Below are 19199 nucleotides of genomic sequence, written 5' to 3' on the forward strand. Positions count from 1 at the left end.
CCCGAGCCAGACTCGGGATTACCGCTAGGGAGGTTAAAGTGGTATCTGACAATTTAAAAAATCATTGCCGCCTATTTTGGTAACTTTATTAACATATGCAGCAGATTCAGGTAGTTCTCAATTGCACTACTTAAGAGCTACACTGGCTGGGAGAAAGTGCAGGGGTACTAAGGCTGGAGTGCTTGCATGGCCAGTGCCCTTCCACATGTGGTGCATGCCTTAGATTCATGTACCTGTTTACAACAGATACACTAATCTGTCACCCAGACCAACATTGGTCATGTGAAGGCATGTTGCAATTCTAAAGAATGTTTTACACACTCTTTATTGAATTCCCCTGAATTACCCTGACAGTGTGAATTATACCATACAATTTAAAATCATTACATGCCTCTATGAGTATTTAGAAATGTCCTATACATGCATAGAAATGCATTTACAAATGATTCCTTAGAGGGACACTGGTGGCCTTACAGTTTTTATGTTACTAAATACAGTATGTGACCATATAGAACTGGGAACACAGGCTCCCTTTACATAGTTCCCCCACCTTTGGCTAGGAAATAAGGTCCCAGACATGGGATGGTTTTACTGGCACGAGGGGCTTTAAAAGGAAATGACATTTAGGTATATTTCTAAATTTAGTGAACATATGGCACAAGGAAAATGTCAGTATATAATCTTTTCACTATGCAGTCAGATGAAATGATGGTCAGCTGGGTTTGGAATATTCAGCCAGTTCCCATCTGTTCTTCAAGCATCTGTGCCAACATTCTTGAAATTGGAGTGTATTGTGTGTGTACAAAAACAAATCTTTTGTCATTGAGATTGTTACCTATTAAGCAACTGGTTTATTATACGTATGTTCAAAAAGTTCAACATTTAACAAAAATTTAATTTAAATCAAACAAAATGCTTTTTTGCTGGCACAAGTGACACAAGAGAATTATTTGAATGCTTAATGCAAAAGCCATTAAACAGCCAAGTATGGGTGCATTGACAGTTATTTTCACAGTCATGTAACAGGACTATGATCCGATGCTAGCTTTTTTGCCAGGATGTGCTGAATATGGGATCTTTCTCACATGTTATACTCATTGACTCAAATGTCAACAAAGCACTGCATACCGAGAGGTTGATAAATGTGTGTTTTTTTTTTTTTAAGCATGTAGAGCCTGTTTCTCAAAGAAAATATATTTTTAGGGGATTGTAAAATGTTCAGGAACAAAACTTGTCTAGTGCCTCCCTATACATTCTCCATCATATCAGTGTGAGTGCCAGTTATTTTCACAGTCACATAATAGGGCTACGATCCCATCCTAAGACATACTCATTGAATGTCTGCAGGTATTCCAGAAACTGCTGAATCTATCCAGACAACATTATCTTAGTTGCCATCATTCTAAACTATTTTCCAGGGCCATTTTCCTGATTTTAATATTTCTCATTTTGGCACACAGAATAGTGTTTCAATAGTGCATACCACTTCAAGAGATATTAATCAATGTATGTATAAAATTAGTATTGTGCATGTTGGATGTTTTTTAGGAATTATAACAACCCTGTTACATAAAGAAAATACATTTTTCTGGTAAAGCAAAATGTGCAAGGACAAGAATTGGACATATCAAAACCTGTGACTGACCATATATATATATATATTAGGATTCTGGGATTGCTGATAACTCTGTGTTAACTTTATCCCTTTGTGAGACTGGATGACTACAGTCTGTAATCAGTTTGTGCATCTGCCTGCATTTTGTAGAAGATCTATTCAAAATGAAATGATGTAAAAAATAAAATAACCAGAAAAAAAAAAAATATATATATAGATATAGAAATATAGATAGATATATAGGTAGGTAGACAGATAGATAGATATAGAGAGAGAGAGAGAGAGATTACTGTAAACTCTTAACAAGAATGGCTTTTTTGTTCATCATAAAATATGTGATGGATGCAGCATGAGGTGGTGAAGGCACAAACACATAGAAATGCCATACAGTGTATCCCAAGGAAACAGCGAGAGGAGAGGACCTGCTATGTATGCAGGGAGGAATGCTGTCAGCTGCCTCCTCCCACCCCCATCAGCACAGTCCATAGATGCAGTACTAAAAGCTTCTGTTCATTCCCCTACATGCCTCCTCCTCCTCTTCTTCTACATCAGCCTCAGTGTCAGCAGCAGCAGCCGAGCAGGGAGAAATATCTGCTGCTAGTACAGAACCCAGACAAAGCTGAACACAGGAAAAACATCACACATATAATTATTCGAACTGCTGCAGACAATAAGCTCCGCTTTATATACTGATTAGCTCACATTGCAATGCCTAGAAGTTGGGCCGGGGATATCCCTTTCCTCATCTTCTGAGTTCTTCTTCACCTTATGGATTCTACTGCTTATATCAGTTCCTTCCTATCAGAACTGTGATGTAATATCAACCTACGCAGGAAACACAGCTTCCTTTACAAACGGGGGAATTAGCCAATGTGGGGATCCCGCTTTACGCTATGTTTATAAGGTAACATTTCTGTGGAGAGTCGAGAAAGGAGGAAGGCGATCATCGCATGTTGTGTCGTTATCACCGGTGCTGAATAATGAGCCTCGGCTTAACCTGACAATGCTGCCAGACTGGAGCTTGTTCTCTTTCTTCCCCATAGTCTGTAACAATGCTGATCTCCCTCACTTCCAGGGAAAAACAATTCTCTTTTGGATCTAGGCACTAGGAGCTGTCTTCTTCTTCTTCTTCCACCAAAGGCTTTTCTTTCTTTTTTTTTTTTCTTCTCCATCTTCTTCCACCAAAGGTTTTTCATTTTTCTGGGATTGTCTCTGGAATTATTAACCTTAGAATAAATCAGGAGGAATGAACCCGCGGCTAGTCAACCTTTTGACAGCCTTCTTTGCATTAATCTTTGAAAACAGTATCTTCAGGTAGGCAAAAACATCTTATACCTGCCCTGGCCCTTATTAAATCTGGGGAAGAGTCATGTGCAAAGTTGAGTAAGCCATAGCAACCAATCAGAAATCATCTTTCGTTGTCCTAACTTCTGTAGTCTGGCAAGAGATGGAATCCAGTTGGCTGCTGTAGGTTACTGCACATTACTGTTCTTTGTACTGACTTAGTAAATAGGTCTGAAAAGATTCAGACCATTTCTTACAATATATTTAACATGCGTGATTATTCTGACTAAATATGTTTCTTTAGATTGCTGAGTAATACTCCTAAATCTTGATCATTTATGTGAATGATTAACCTCTGTACAATGTTTCTGATAACATAATCCTAAATGGAAGTTAATATTGTTGCTTGTTTGTTACACATCCACTGGAATATGTGTTGGTGGAGATTAATATTTAGCAAACTGTCTCCTGGATCAACTGTATGGAATCAATATTGGTTTTTAAAAGCTAGCAGATGGTGTAAAGGCATAACTTAGCTGTTTAAGTATTGTGCTAAAATGCCACCCGGATGTGTGTATGTGTACATATGCATGTAGCAATATAAACAACACATTGTAAATTTCAGATGTCACGTTTACCACTGTTTTCCTAACCATATTAAATCTGCTTACTACATGTCCTGATTTTTTGATGCCTCCAAATGCAAAATCAGGGCAGATCATCTAATCATTGCAAGCTAGCAAAACTAAACAGGCAAAACATTTTTATTAATACATGTTCACACAGCTACCAATGCCAGAGGACAGTAGAATCATGCAAGAATGCAATCTTGCTTTAATTAATCAACAGCTATGTGACAGTAAAGTCCCACATGGAGCTTGAGTGCTCCTCTGCTCAGAGACAGGCCCAGGAATTCCTAGCCAAATGTATTCCATGTAGCCATTCACACCCTTAAAGTTGCCACAAAATGTCTCATCTGTATATTTTTTTCACTGATTGGTGAGGTGACCTTTTGAAAAGCCAAGTCATTTGGCTGGAATAACAAGGAAACAGCACAACGGCCATTTCAAAAATGTACGGCTTGCTAATTGCTGGGTGACATTTTTAACAAAAGTTTTCAATATTGCTCTTGATTGCAAATGACTTGATGAAATTCAGGCATAGCATTACATTTGCGAAATACATACAGACTCTGAATTCAATTATCTTGACCTTTAACTCCAGTAAATTGTGTTTTAAAAATATAGGTCAACTGTAGTATGGATGATAGAAAAAGCAAGTCCCTACACACTTGGAAAAAAGTGAATAGTATATAAAACAATAAATGTACTGTAATCTTAACATAGCAATGATTAAAATGATGTTAGTGATGGGCCTGAATTTAGTACACAGCTGCATATATGCTCAGGACTGCTTGAGGGGAAAAAAAGCAATTTGTTCTAGGCCTAGCATGACAGAAGACCCACCAATTATGACTGAAGATAATAAGTTAATATTGCCGTAACCCAAAAACAATGGATAGTCTGTTCCTTGGAATTGAAGTGATAAGCTGTCTGTAGTCTTTTCTCACAATATCATCTTTATTTAGATATTTAAGATAATTTTTAATCCTAAGAACCAATTTTTGAATCATGTACTCCTTGGCAGCCAATCACAGTCCACCTTGTACTGGTCTGGCTTGATTTTAAGGAATTTTTATTCATTGTTAAGGGTTATTACACTTACACATATGTACCCAAGGATAAAAATTATTTATAAAATAGGGTTATTTATTTAAGCAGAAAAAAAAAACATCTTACAGCCCCACAAAATTGTTACTTGCCATGAGAAATATGGGGGGTGCCTTTACAGGACACCATGTAAAAATTCTAGTTGCTTGGCTGTGTCTGTCTGCAAAATGTCTCAGACCTGGAACAAGCAGTTACAGCCCAAGAGCAAGCATACAGTGAACAAAAAGTAATTATCTATATTTTGGTTCCTGGTTAGTAACTGAAAATATTAAAGCCAGGAAATAAACATGACTGACAAGCAATTAGCATAACATAGCATCTATATTGATCAGCAATGAAATCATACATATTGCTCTTATGACAGGGTTTATTTCAGACATTGGGGTTGATCTTGTAAAGGCAAATATAGTTCACTTTTCAAGTGCATTTGCACTCTGCAAGGGAATTATCCCCAGAACTTTGTATAGAGTAGGGAAAGGCAAGAGATCCTGACATGTTTATTGGTGTCTGTATCTCTGGGAGCAAGATAACCTTCCATTTCCTGCCCCATTAACACTGTCACTGGGGCAGGAAGTATGCAGAATCTGCCCATTGGAAATAGAAACATCAATCATCCCGCTCTGTTAAACTATATAGGAAGCCCATACTATTGGATAATGTGGTGACGGGTTAGTACCCCTGTCTGATTTTTATTGCAGTTTGTGCTCCCACATTGGAGAATGACCAATTGCCTTGGTGACAGCTGAAATTGAGAAACTATCCAACATTTAGCATTTTCACTAGAACAGTAAATAGAAAAGTTTTTCAATGGGGACCCTTTGGATATTCTTTAAAAACAGATGTAATCATTCCTGTGTGTGTCCCATTGGAGATATGTCCTGTCTCAGAGACTATCAAGTGTCCAAACCTTCAGCGATCTATCAAAAATTTAAATAAAAAAGTGCCTGGAGTTCTACCCTAAAGCTTTTTGAAACTTAATGGTAAACTACAAACTGCAGTAACCAAGGGCAGCCAATCAAATTAGTGTGCTTTACTCAGTTTGATTAGAACGTAATTTGCAACTGTTTCATATGGGTAATTGCAGGGTGTGCTTCACCACTGCTCTTTGTTTCACCTTATTGAATAAGCCTCCCTTTGTTTATCTATAACTGCTATGCATATGCACTGAAAACTGACCATAAAAGATAGAAATGACTATTGACTGTCTAATACTGGACCCTGGTGGTTTGTTCAGGATGACCTACTGTAAAGAACATGGAAAGTCACCTTCTCAAAGCATGTCTCCCTCTGATTTTTTGGACAAATTAATGGGAAGAACGTCAGGATATGATGCAAGAATCAGACCAAATTTTAAAGGTAAGCACAGTTAGTTTAATGTTTTAAAAAGTTAATATTACAGTTGTTAACAGTAGTTTAACGTGTACCTTTCCTAGTAAAGGCAGACATTTTAGAGTGCTGAATGAACATTTATGAAGATCCATGTCTTCAATTTTCTGAAACTTTGTCATGAATGTTTGGTCAGCCCGTAAATCATTACATAATGGTTCCACTGTAATCGACGGGTATACTTAGGAAGCAATTTATTTCTACGGACATCTGAATCCTAAACCCCTGATTTAAATGAATGTGTTCATAGTCTTGTTGAAATAACACAGAATTGTGACAAGGTTACAATTCAAAGAAGATTACTGTATTTCTTCTTGGAAATTATGTGGAGAAGTATTATACAATATTTATGCTATCTATCTACCTATCTATCTATCTATCTATCTATCTATCTATCTATCTATCTATCTATCTATCTATCTATCTATCTATCTATATATATATATATATATATATATATATATACATATACATATATAAAATTTAACCATGTAAATCTTATTTCTTAACCTCCTCTAAGGAGGGATTGCATTTTACTTCTGCTGCCACTGTGAGAAAGAAAGAAATTTCATCAGGAATAAAGGTGATGCAAGGCACAGAGACAGCAGAAGTCACTGTAGGGGGTTTATAATGTTGGAAGCATAGTGGTATTGATTAACCAGGTAATTTAGTCTTTCATACTCAGTTGAGTTCTATTTTTAAGCTCTGACACAAGTCACTTTAATGTTCTTACTTGGGAATCCTGAAATGTTATAGACATTTCCTAGAAGCCAAGGTATGCTTTCTGATTTCATCTGTATGCATCTGTAAATATATATATATATATATATATATATATATATATATATATATATATATATATATATATATATATATATATATATATATATATGAATAGATATAATAATAATACCTCATTACATGCCAAGTACTCTAAGACCATTTTTTATTTATGGTTTATGATTGTTTCCAATATTTATTTAATTTACTGACAATGTATAAAATGCTGTTAATACCTGACTGCTCTTCTTAAACATTAAAGGAATTATTTTAAAACATTTAATTTTAATCCTGCACCTATCTAAGGGTTAAAAAAGACTTACTTTGCTGCTACGAATGGTAGCACCTTCAATAAGCATCCAGTCCATGTATTAACTGAAACTGCACACTACTAGTTCCAACCAATAACGAGCTAATCACATTAAACTGCTGTAATCTAATATCTGGGTGCTAAAAGGTCTGGAATATGAGTGCTAACTCTTCTAACGCTTTCAGATCTCTTGGGTAAGAACATTTGATTATGGCCTTGTGCTATGTTATATTATTATGTTAAGGGTTACTGTACATTTTTTAAGACTAAAAAAGGAGTTAACAACCTGGGATAAATTACAAATTAATTTATGCAAAAGAGATTTACTAAAATGTATGCATACATGTAAAAGTTTCAGAAACAGATCAATGTTACATTTATGAGGATTTCTGTACAGTATTTTTTTACTGCCTTTCCATCAAAAATTTTGGCCAGCTGTCTCCTTTGCGTTATTGTACTTTTATAGCCAAGCATAATTGTGCAGCTGCCCCCCATACCTGATCAAATAAATATATTTTTAAACACATGTAGCATAAGAAAGCTTTGTTCAAAATCATAAATGTAGACAAATGTAGAAAACAAGCTTCCCCAGTGGCGGCCCAATACTTAATATATTTGAAGCTGTGGCAGACTAACACCAACCTCCCCCCCCCCCACAGACAGACCTGAATTTGTCTATTGAACCCCCCGCCATCCGCGGGAGAAGGGCAGGAGTGCGGTGATCAACCTCCCCCCAGGAGATGGATGGGACGGCGTTACCAGGGCATTACCTTTGTAGTCAGGGGGAATGAAGAGCCAGGCCATTGATTCTCCTCCCGGGCGAACAAGAAGTGTGTCCTGAGACCCAATTGGCCTAAGACACAGGAACTGCTTCCTGATTGGCTAGGAGGAGAATCAGGAAGACAATAGCAAATGTGAATTCGCTATTGTCACACAAGTGGGTGGGCTCTGCGCCCTGAGCCCACCCTTTTTTGAAGCCAATTAGCGCCTCAGGCTCTAATCATGTGCTTAAAAAAAAAAACCTTGGAATCCACGCATCTGGCACCCCGCATGTAGATTAGGGGGCTGGACTCATGGATAGGTGTGGTGCCCATGCACCCCGCATGTGCGCCCCCTGCTGCTATATGATTTAATTTAGCCAATAATGAGTAAGAGTTTCAAATCCTAAAAATCCAAAGGGATACTAAATCATACTTTGTATGCTATAACCCTGCATTTGATCCTCAGTAAGCTTGGAAGCTTGGAAGTCCAACTTTTAAAAATAACGTTTGGACCTTTTATGTCTGTGTCCTCATTGGGCAGATGTTTGGGCAAGAAATGAAGCGAAATCTCTCAAGTGGAAGCACAAATTGCATCAAAAATATTTTGTTAGTAGGATCAGGGAAGGGTTAGCAATTCTGTCAAGTTATTATTATTGTGCAAGTCTTCCGGCCTCAGTGACCACTGCTTCCAGGAACAATAAATGAGTTAAAATCATGGACAGTAATAAAAGCTTGGCAGAGGTATTTACTTTTATACTTTTATACAAAGCTTCAAAAATTATCTGGAGTTGGCTTTTAAAGTAACATAGATGGATACTGCCGGTGGCCTTGATGACAACTTTCACTGGCCTAAATATCAGGAGGCAACTTAAGTTAAAAGTGTTAGTCTTTAAGCCTTTTTCTTGCCTAAACTAACTAGATATACAGGTTGCATAACATATACAAGCTTACCAATCTCTGAGAACTTTTACAAATATATTCATGAAAAACACAGTAATAATATTAATAATGGGATGCAGAATTTCTAAAGGTCTGTGCAGAAATAAGAAATGTATGAATAATCAAAAAATAATTAGCAGTTTTTTTTTAACCAAAATCAGTTTGTGTAGCATTACTTGCCCTTTAATTTTTGGTTTTAAATGTTTTAATTTTTTTATTTTGATAATTCCCTTAAAAACCATTTTATCACCTTGTTCCAACCTGCTTAATGCTGCATTTCCACATTTAAATGTGTGTCTTTGCGTGTATGTCTTTCAGCTATCAATTCATCATGTGATAGACATTGTTCCAATACATTCCATCCATCCATTACTTCAACTGGAATAACATTGATCATGAATAATGGATTTCTGGTTTCAAAGGAAAAAAAAAACCTCTTCTTTGAAGACGAATCCCTGAGTGTCCCTTAACAATTACCTGCGATTGTTAACATACAGTACAGTACATGATTCTTGTGAGAGGACATCTGTCACTCTGTAAAATAATGTATCTCCTACCGCTGAGAGAGGAAACCAGAGCTACGGCAGTATTGACTGCTCTGAAAGACTGTTACTTGGATACAGATCTAGATTTAACATTTTAAGTAATGTGTTACTCTTTAGAGAAGACTGGCTATTGTGTTGGGCACTTGACATAAGAATATTTGTTTCCAGATTATCACACGTAGAAGATTTACAAGAGATCAAGAGATCTAAGAATGCTTTTCAAATGGCTTAATATTCAAAGAGTGATGTAGGCTGCCAATATTGCTTTTGCGTAGACGTGACTTTCAAGGATTTTTTTCTAGAAATGTTATGGTAACTTCCTCTTAAAGTGTATCTGACATCACAGATAGTGTAAGCTTTCATTTGGGGGGGGGGGGGGGTGAATAAATGTTTAGGCTGTCAGTTGGCAATGATATTGATACTTCCTGTACAGGTTGCATGTTCTGAATTATTGGTCAACCCCAAAAATGGCTATCTTTTGCTGTGCTTTATTGACATATATACAAATGTTCTTTTCGCAAGGAAATGTGATATTTCTGCCTTAGACAATGGCCATTGGGGAGAGCATGAAACAATCTTTCACCTTATGGCATTTCTCCTGCTGCCTGCTGTGTCATAGTCTAAGCACTATGATGCTTTCTTAGTGTGCAAAGAATGGGAATATCTAGATTAGCATTAATGACACAAATCAATAGCAATACTGCATCTAGTCTCATCTTTTTGGCTCAGGGTTTGATTCACGTTTGAATGTTCATGCTCTTTCAAGGGAATTTATAGTATGTTTTCAGTATACAGTGTACAGTACAGAGGAATGTACAGTGATTGGTACACATTTATTTATTTGTTAACAATGCCAGAATTAATCATTAAAGTGGAATTGCAGCTTACATCTAACTAGCCTTAAAACTGTCCCCTTCACCCTCCTAACACCTATGCTAACTAAACTGTGTAACAAAGATGCATATACCTATTTGCAGGCCTCTCCAGTTCAGTGATGCAGTAAAGCTCCCCTGTGTCAGCCAGCACAGCTGCAGGGGAAAGGAGGGAGCATTGACAATGGATGGGCCATTAAAGCCTGTGGGTGATGAGTGTTTTCTCTTCTCTCCTGGCTGACTGGACTGGACTGGGTATATACATCTTTCATACACAAGCTAGTTAACATAGGTGACAGGTGGATGCAGTTACAGTAGGTGTAGGTTGGTATTCCATTTTAAGGATAAACTCCAGGCAAATATTTTAAAAACTAATAAAATACAGGTAACTATTTTACCTGCCAAAGGATTTGCATTTGTATCCATCCAGCTCTAGGATTTACATAGCCCTGTCACACAAAAAAAGCCCGCAGAGTGACACAACATTCTCTGTAACAAATCATTCGAAAATTTCTGATATCAATATGCCCTCAGCCTATCACTGGAAAGTAAATAAGCAGCAGAAGACTGAAAAGGTCATCCCTCTGCTCTCTCATCCTGTCAGTGTGTTTGTTTTCAGCATCCAGGACACCTAATTTGCTCCCATTGCTGTCCCTCCCCATCCCAGTCTGAGTGTTGCTGTAGAAGGGAACGCAAGAGACTGATATCAGATCAAGTTCCTATACTTACACTAGTTGCACATAAATAACGGATTTACTACTTTATTCATTAATATGTTGTAGCATTTAATTGTGTTTAATATCTGCCTGGCGTTAATACAGTTAATGGTATGTTATTGTTTTACTAGCAAGCAGATGGAGCTCTAGTATTTCACATATTCAGATAGTTAAGCTATCAGCTAAGCATTGTCTGCAGAACTTAAAGACATCAAAAGACTGAATTCTACCCTTTAAGACATCTTGAGCCAGAGGCTTCTATCAGACAAGAGGAGCTGCAAAGAAAGGCGTTCTACTGAAATAATTGTTTAGATTGCCCAAAATGCTCTGGGATTCCTTTGTTAAATATAATTTTTGTAACGTTATAAATTGTACAAAAATAGAGAAAAAAACATCAGTTTACAAACTAAAAGTAACGACTAAAATACAATTGCATTTTAGTTGTTTTAAGGACATACATACCTTTTATATCTGTTAATAACATATATTTTTTATATTTATTTTTATATTTGTATATATATACTTTGTTTTCACTCTTTGTTATATTGCAGCCATTTGCTAAAATCATTTAAGTTCATTTTTTTTTTCCTCATGAATATATATATACACAGCACCCCATATTGACAGAAAAACTGAGAATTGTTGACATTTTTGCAGATTTATTAAAAAAGAAAAACTGAAATATCACATGGTCCTAAGTATTCAGACCCTTTGCTGTAACACTCATATATTTAACTCAGGTGAGCACCATTTCTTCTGATCATCCTTGAGTTGGTTCTACACTTTCATTTGAGTCCAGCTGTGTTTGATTATACTGATTGGACTTGATTAGGAAAACCACACACCTGTCTACATAAGACCTTACAGCTCACAGTGCATGTCAGAGCAAATGAGAATCTTGAGGTCAAAGGAACTGCCTGAAGAGCTCAGAGACAGAATTGTGGCAAGGCACAGATCTGGCCAAGGTTACAAAAAAAATTCTGCTGCACTTAAGGTTCCTAAGAGCACAGTGGCCTCCATAATCCTTAAATGGAAGACGTTTGGGATGACCAGAACCCTTCCTAGAGCTGGCCATCATCCAGCCAAACTGAGCAATCGGGGGAGAAGAGCCTTGGTGAGAGAGGTAAAGAAGAACCCAAAGATCACTGTGGCTGAGCTCCAGAGATGCAGTCGGGAGATGGGAGATAGTTGTAGAAAGTCAACCATCACTGCAGCCCTCCACCAGTTGGGGCTTTATGGCAGAGTGGCCAGACGGAAGCCTCTCCTCAGTGCAAGACACATGAAAGCCTGCATGGAGTTTGCTAAAAAAAACACCTGAAGGACTCCAAGATGGTGAGAAATAAGATTCTCTGGTCTGATGAGACCAAGATAGAACTTTTTGGCCTTTATTCTAAGCGGTATGTGTGGAGAAAACCAGGCACTGCTTATCACGGCAGCATCATGCTGTGGGAGTGTTTTTCAGCTGCAGGGACAGGACTACTGGTTGCAATTGAGGGAAAAATGAATGCAGCCAAGTACAGGAATATCCTGGATGAAAACCTTCTCCAGAGTGCTCAGGACCTCATACTGGGTCAAAGGTTTACCTTCGAAAAAGACAATGACCCTAAGCACACAGCTAAAATAACAAAGAAATGGCTTCACAACAACTCTGTGACTGTTCTTGAATGGCCCAGCCAGAGCCCTGACTTAAACCCAATTGAGCCTCTCTGGAGAGACCTAAAATTGACTGTCCACCAACGTTTACCATCCAACCTGACAGAACTGAAGAAGAGCTGCAAGGAGGAATGGCAGAGGATCCCCAAATCCAGGTGTGAAAAACTTGTTGCATCTTTCCCAAAAAGACTCATGGCTGTATTAGATCAAAAGGGTGCTTCTACTAAATAATGAGCAAAGGGTCTGAATACTTAGTACCATGTGATATTTCTTTTTTCTTTTTTAATAAACCTGCAAAAAAGTAAAAAATTCTGTGTTTTTCTGTCAATATGGGGTGTGTACATTAATGAGGAAAAAAATGAACTTAAATGATTTTAGCAAATGGCTGCAATATAACAAAGAGTGAAACATTTAAGGGAGTCTGAATACTTTCTGTCCCCACTGTATATATATATATATATATATATATATATATATATATATAGTATCTCACAAAAGTGAGCACACCCCTCACATTTTTGTAAATATTTTATTATATTTTTTCATTTGACAACACAGAAGAAATTACACTTTGCTACAATGTAAATTAGTGAATGTACAGCTTGTATAACAGTGTAAATTTTCTCAAAATAACTCAACACACAGCCATTAATGTCTAAACCGCTGGCAACAAAAGTGAGTACATCCCTAAGTGAAAATGTACAAAGTGAGCCCAATTATCCATTTTCCCTCCCCGGTGTCATGTGACTCGTTAGTTTTACAAGGTCTCAGGTGTGAATGGGGGGCAGGTGTGTTAAATTTGGTGTTATCTCTCCCACTCTTTCATACTGGTCACTGGAAGTTCACCATAGCACAAATAACTCTCTGAGGATCTGAGAAAAGGAACTGTTGCTCTACATAAAGATGGCCTAAGCTATAAGAAGATTGCTAAGACCCTGAAGCTGAGCTGCAGCATGGTGGCCAAGACCATACAGTGGTTTAACAGGACAGGTTCCACTCAGAACAGGTCTCGCCATGGTCGACCAAAGAAGTTGAGTGCACATGCTCAGCATCATATCCAGAGGTTGTCTTTGGGAAATAGACGTATGGGTGCTGCCAGCATTGCTGCAGAGGTTGAAGGGGTGGGGGGTCCGCCTGTCAGTGCTCGCAAACAGTATGCTTAAGACAAGCAGGCTAAGGACATGGATTACTGGAACCATATCCTGTGGTCTGATGTGACTAAAATAAACTTATTTGGTTCAGATGGTGTCAAGCGTGTGTGGCAGCAACCAGATAAGGAGTACAAAGGCAAGTGTGTCTTGCCTACAGTCAAGCATGGTGGTGGGAGTGTCATGGTCTGGGGCTGCATGAGCGCTGCTGGCACTGGGAAGCTACAGTTCATTGAGGGAACCATGAATGCCAACATGTACTGTGACATACTGAAGCAGAGCATGATCCCCTCCCTTCAGAGACTGGGCCGCAGGGCAATATTCCAACATGATAATGACCACAAACACACCTCCAAGACGTCCACTGCCTTGCTAAAGAAGCTGAGGGTAAAGGTGATGGACTGGCCAAGCATGTTTCCAGAACTAAAACATATTGAGCATCTGTGGGGCATCCTCAAACGGAAGGTGGAGGAGTGCAAGGTCTCTAACATCCACCAGCTCTGTGATGTCATCATGGAGGAGTGGAAGAGAAATCCAGTGGCAACCTGTGAAGCTCTGGTGGACTCCATGCCCAAGAGGGTTAAGGCAGTGCTGGAAAATAATGGTGGCCACAAAAAATATTGATACTTTGGGCCCAATTTGGACATTTTCACTTAGGGGTGTACTCACTTTTGTTGCCAGCGGTTTAGATATTAATGGCTGTGTGTTGAGGTATTTTGAGGGGACAGAAAATTTACACTGTTATACAAGCTGTACACTCATTAATTTACAATTAGCAAAGTGTCATTTCTTCAGTGTTGTCACATGAAAAAATATAATAAAATAGTTACAAAAATGTGGGGGTGTACTCACTTTTGTGAGATACTGTATATATATATATATATACAGTGGATCTGAATAGTCTACACACCCCTTCAAAAATGGCAGGTTTCTGAAATGTAAAAAAATCAGACCACCTTTAATGTGAGTTATAATTTGTGCAATTTAATTAAAAAACAAACTCAGATCTTTAAAAGGGAAAACATAAAAATAAAACTTTCTTGACAGACATTTTGATTCTATGTCAGCATTTAGCATTCATTCTTTTGGGGTAGGATTCTATCAGCATGGCACAACTGGCCTTGGGAATCTTTGCCCACCCTCCTTGAAAAAAGGCCCCAAATGTGTAATATTGCGAGGGCATCTCCTGTGCCCTCTTCAGGTCTTTCCACAAATTTTCAGTTGGATTCAGGTCTGGGCTCTGCTTGGGTCCTGCTAAAACGTTGCTCTTCTTCTGGTGAAGCCATTTTTTTGATGATTTTGAGGAATGCTTTGGGTCATTGTCATGTTGAGACCTGAAGGTTATGTATCAAAATTTACTGATATTTGAAACTGTTCGAAACTACCTTCATCTTGACTACAGCTCTGGTTCCAGCTAATGCAATAAAGCCCCAAAGCACAATGCTGCCACCACAATGCATCACTGTGGGAATGGAGGTTTTTTGGTGATGCTCAGTGTTGGTTTTGCACCAAAATTGATCACCATGTTCACTGTGTTTTCATAACCATCTCTTGAGTGATACTTTCCAACAATAAGATGCTCAGTGTTTGATGCTTTGTAAGCTTGTATTTTTTTCCCTAACATAACTTTGTTTTACTAATTGAATTGTAAAGATTTTTGGTCACATTAACCCCCCTAGCGGTAATCCCGAGTCTAGCTCGGGTTAGGAATTTACTGATAGAAGCGGTAACCCCGAGCCAGACTCGGGATCGCTTCGCTGGATGCAGGGGAGGACACAGGGAGACTTACTTACCTTGTCCCCTGGATCCAGCGATGTCCCCCGCGCTGTGTGATCGAGTTGTCCTCCGCTCGATTCACAGTGCCGAATGCCGCCGAGCTCCGTTCCCTGCGACGTTACGCCGCACGGGAGAGGAGAATGGCGGCAAATTCTAAAAAGTAAAAATACACAAAACACACACAGCACTGTAATCCTACAGATTACAGTGCTGTATTAAAAAATACACACCCCCTTTGTCCCTAGTGGTCTGTGCAATGCCCTGCATGCACTTTTGTATTATAAATACTGTTTTTTCTGCCTGGAATTTGGAGATTGCCCATAGAAACCAAAAAGTGTCCCTTTTTCAGTGTTTTTGGATTTGATTACATTATTGAATAATTTTTAGTATTCTTTATTATATTATAAACTTTATCATACCTGGGATGTATGCTAGACTCTGGTTTGAACAGATTTAAGAGAGTTATTCCTAAGAATTACAGGACTACAAAATAAAACGCCAAATTCCCATGCAAAATAATTGTACCGCTTTCAGGACCTAAAACCGGAATGAATCATACCGCCAGGGAGGCTACAGGGAAAAAAAAATCTGAAGGGATTTATCTTAGTCTAATTTTTTTTTACATCTCAAAAACCAGGCATTTTTACAGTTTAGACCTTTTATATCCAATGCATACATACGCTATATTGTCAAAAGTATTGGGACACCTGCCTTTATATGCACATGAACTTTAATGGCATCCCAATCTTAGCCTGTAGGGTTCAATATTAAAAGACATGGATGAGTGCATTTGGGGTGGTCTGCACAGAGTCCTGACCACGGTTCCAGAAGTAGACTCACTCATCCATGTCTTAATGGACCTTGCTTTCTGCACTGGTGTGCAGTCATGTTGGAACAGAAAGGGGTCATCCCCAAACTGTTCTCACAAAATTGGGAGCATGAAATTATCCAAAATGTCTTGGACAGCCTTCAGAGAAGAGTTGAAGCTGTTATAGCTGCAAATTGGTGGGCCAACTCAATATTGAACCCTACAGACTAAGACTGGGATGCCATTAAAGGTCATGTGCGACAATATAGTGTATATTTATATTTAGACATAAACAATTTTAAAGAGATTCATAAGTCATATAGTGCCTTTTTGCTGCTTAACTCAAAATTTCTGAAAACATTATAATGTCTTCATGTTAGATTAATACATCCATTTCAGCAAAGCAGCATGAGAAAAAAAAGGAGATGCAAAGTGCCATTAATCTCCCAAGATGCATCTGCAAATTCAGAGGGCTGCCTAGGCTACCTGTGACCAGAAATAAATGGTGATTTATTATTAGTATTATCTTAAAAATGTAGTGCTTCTTTTTAATGTATTATCTTTTTGAATGTGTTGTAGGCCATCCATGTCATATATTCTATTAGAATGTAGATCTGCTTTAAAGGATTAAGCCCCATACACACTATTAGATTTTTATGCTGATTTTTGTCTTCAGATTTACCAAAACCATGTAGTAGAAGGGTCTGCCTGATTGCATACACATTGAAACTCCTAAGGTTTGACCTCATATTATATGGTTTTGGTAAATCTGAAGGAAAAAATCTGCAGAAAATCTGATAGTGTGTATGGGGCTTTAGGTTGCCTTTTTTAACAAAAAATAATAAATGCACATTTTTTTGCAGGTGAAAGAATTCGCATTTACTATTTTTTGTTTTGGGAGCCTGTAAAGCATTGCGCCAATGATCAGAAGATCGCTGGTACCATGCAGATTCCTGTTTGCTCAGACCTTGTACAGGCAAGCAGATACTCACTGTCTGACAGGGAAAAACAAATGAACTACCACAGTGCTCAACAGCGCTGCGGTAGTTCATTGAGAATTACAAGCCGACAACCGCAAAGGCTTCCGTACCTTTTAGTTTCCAATTCACAGACTGTAAACAGACAGGACTGTAAATGAATGACATGGCTGGGCAGCCAAAAAAGTTTCAAAGAATGTGAGCAGGCGTCCAGAGAAGATGCTCCGGACAGACAGCTAAGTTTATTGTTGAATTATACTAGTGTGCAGGAGTTGTTTTGCTGGCCAATGAATTTGTATTTAATTTATGACCAATGGCCATCCATTTGGAATTATTGGGATTTACACAGTCCTGCAAGACAGAACAGCAGGGCTGGTACAGGGTGGGGCGAAAGGGATGGATGCCGTGGGCGGTACAATTTACTGGAGAGAGGGGGGCGCAGGTGAAGTGGGGTTCTAAAATCTGTCTGGAAACTGTGTGTAATTGTACAAACCAGCTGCTCAGCCTGCAGCTGCAACGATGTGCCGAGTGTGCTCCTGCACTCGGCACAAGCCAACATACCAGCCCTTCACTTCCTTTCCCTGTCAGAGGAGATACTCCAACTGACAGGCACTTCGTAGTTCCAGACCAGCCCGGCGTGACATCACTCAATGAGAAACCGGCTGGAAGGCAGGATGGGAGGACCAGAGTGCTGTTGCTGGAGCTGCGACCTAGAGAGGAGCCGAGGAGGAGGAACTTCAACTAAGCACTAAAGTGTGTATCGCAAGTAAGCAGATAATGATTAATAGATTACCAGATTAATACATTAACTCTTTAGATGGGGAGGGGGTTGTTGGAGGGAGGTGGCTGAGGGGAGGTTAATTACCAATGGTATTTAATTAACTGGTCACTAATGCATCAGTGACCAATGGCAATACATGAACCCCCTCATGCTGCACATTAAAAATTAAGTCAAACACCACTGATAAAAACAAAGTCCCAATGTGATAAAAAAAAGGTTCTTTGGTAACATCTACACCATTCGCCACCTTCAATTAAGGGAGCATGTGACAGTCACCTCCACCATAGATAGAGTGCTCACTTACCAGATTGTACTGACCTCCTATCACATGTAATCACTTTAGGATCAAAACAAGTTGGCCGACTAATCGCAGCTACCCATCCCTCCTGGGATTCAAGAAGCACGGTGATATCAGCGAATGGAGCGGCATGCTGACGTCACATCGCTTATCGAATCCCAGAAGGATGGGTAGCTGCGATTAGCCAGCCAGCTTGTTTTGATCCTAATGCAATTACATATTTTTGCTGTTAAGTGCAATATTTTATACCTTAAATTGAGTTTTTATAGATTTTTACAGCATGGCAAGCAAGACTTTTGTACCAGAGGGGGGGAGCACAGTTTGCCATCTTCGCCTTGGGCACCAAATGACCTTGGCCCAGCGCTGCAGAATAGCCAGGCTGATGGTCTGCCAGCTCACCCTCACCTAGCAAGATCACTACCTGCATTGGCTTAACTGGGAGAACTAGAACATTTTACATTTGCAGAACCCAGTGAGTCCATACTCAGCGCAACTGATCTGTCGTTCAGTCATATCTTTCTTTGGCTTACACCCATTATTCATCTACAATCACTTTAAGGTTTCATACCTTAAAGCGATTGTAAAGGCTTGTTTTTTTTTTTTTTTAAATAACAGACATGTTATACTTCCTCTGTGCAGTTAATTTTGCAGAGCAGTCCTGATTCTCCTCTTCTCGGGTCAGTTTTCGCTGCTCCTAGCCCCTCCCTCCTTTGAGTGCCCCTCAGCCAGCAGCTTGCTACAGGGGGAACCCAAGCTAAATCAGAGCTCTGTGCATCCATTCAGACACGGAGCCCTGCTCTGGCCCTGCCCCCTCTCTCCC

At 38.9% G+C, this 19199-nt stretch overlaps 1 protein-coding gene across 8 annotated transcripts in view; it reads left to right on the forward strand.

Moving 5' to 3' along the window:
- The first annotated feature begins 2120 nt into the window (after positions 1-2120).
- The window catches only part of GLRA2 (glycine receptor alpha 2), a 262265-nt gene continuing 245186 nt past the window's right edge, over positions 2121-19199 (forward strand). For 2 of the 8 annotated variants that reach the window (XM_077480214.1, XM_077480219.1), the window contains exons 1-2: positions 2121-2929; positions 5864-5985. In XM_077480214.1, the coding sequence (XP_077336340.1) occupies positions 2862-2929; positions 5864-5985 (190 nt within the window). In that variant the 5' untranslated portion in view covers positions 2121-2861. Of the gene's footprint in view, positions 2930-5863; positions 5986-19199 lie in introns of those variants that run through there. The other 6 variants (XM_077480216.1, XM_077480220.1, XM_077480218.1 and 3 more) reach the window with 4 other exon arrangements.

The sequence above is a fragment of the Lithobates pipiens genome, unplaced genomic scaffold, assembly GCF_037356315.1.
Source record: "Lithobates pipiens isolate NorthernLeopardFrog02 unplaced genomic scaffold, aLitPip1_a1.2 Scaffold_16, whole genome shotgun sequence".
In the NCBI taxonomy this organism is placed as follows: domain Eukaryota; kingdom Metazoa; phylum Chordata; class Amphibia; order Anura; family Ranidae; genus Lithobates; species Lithobates pipiens.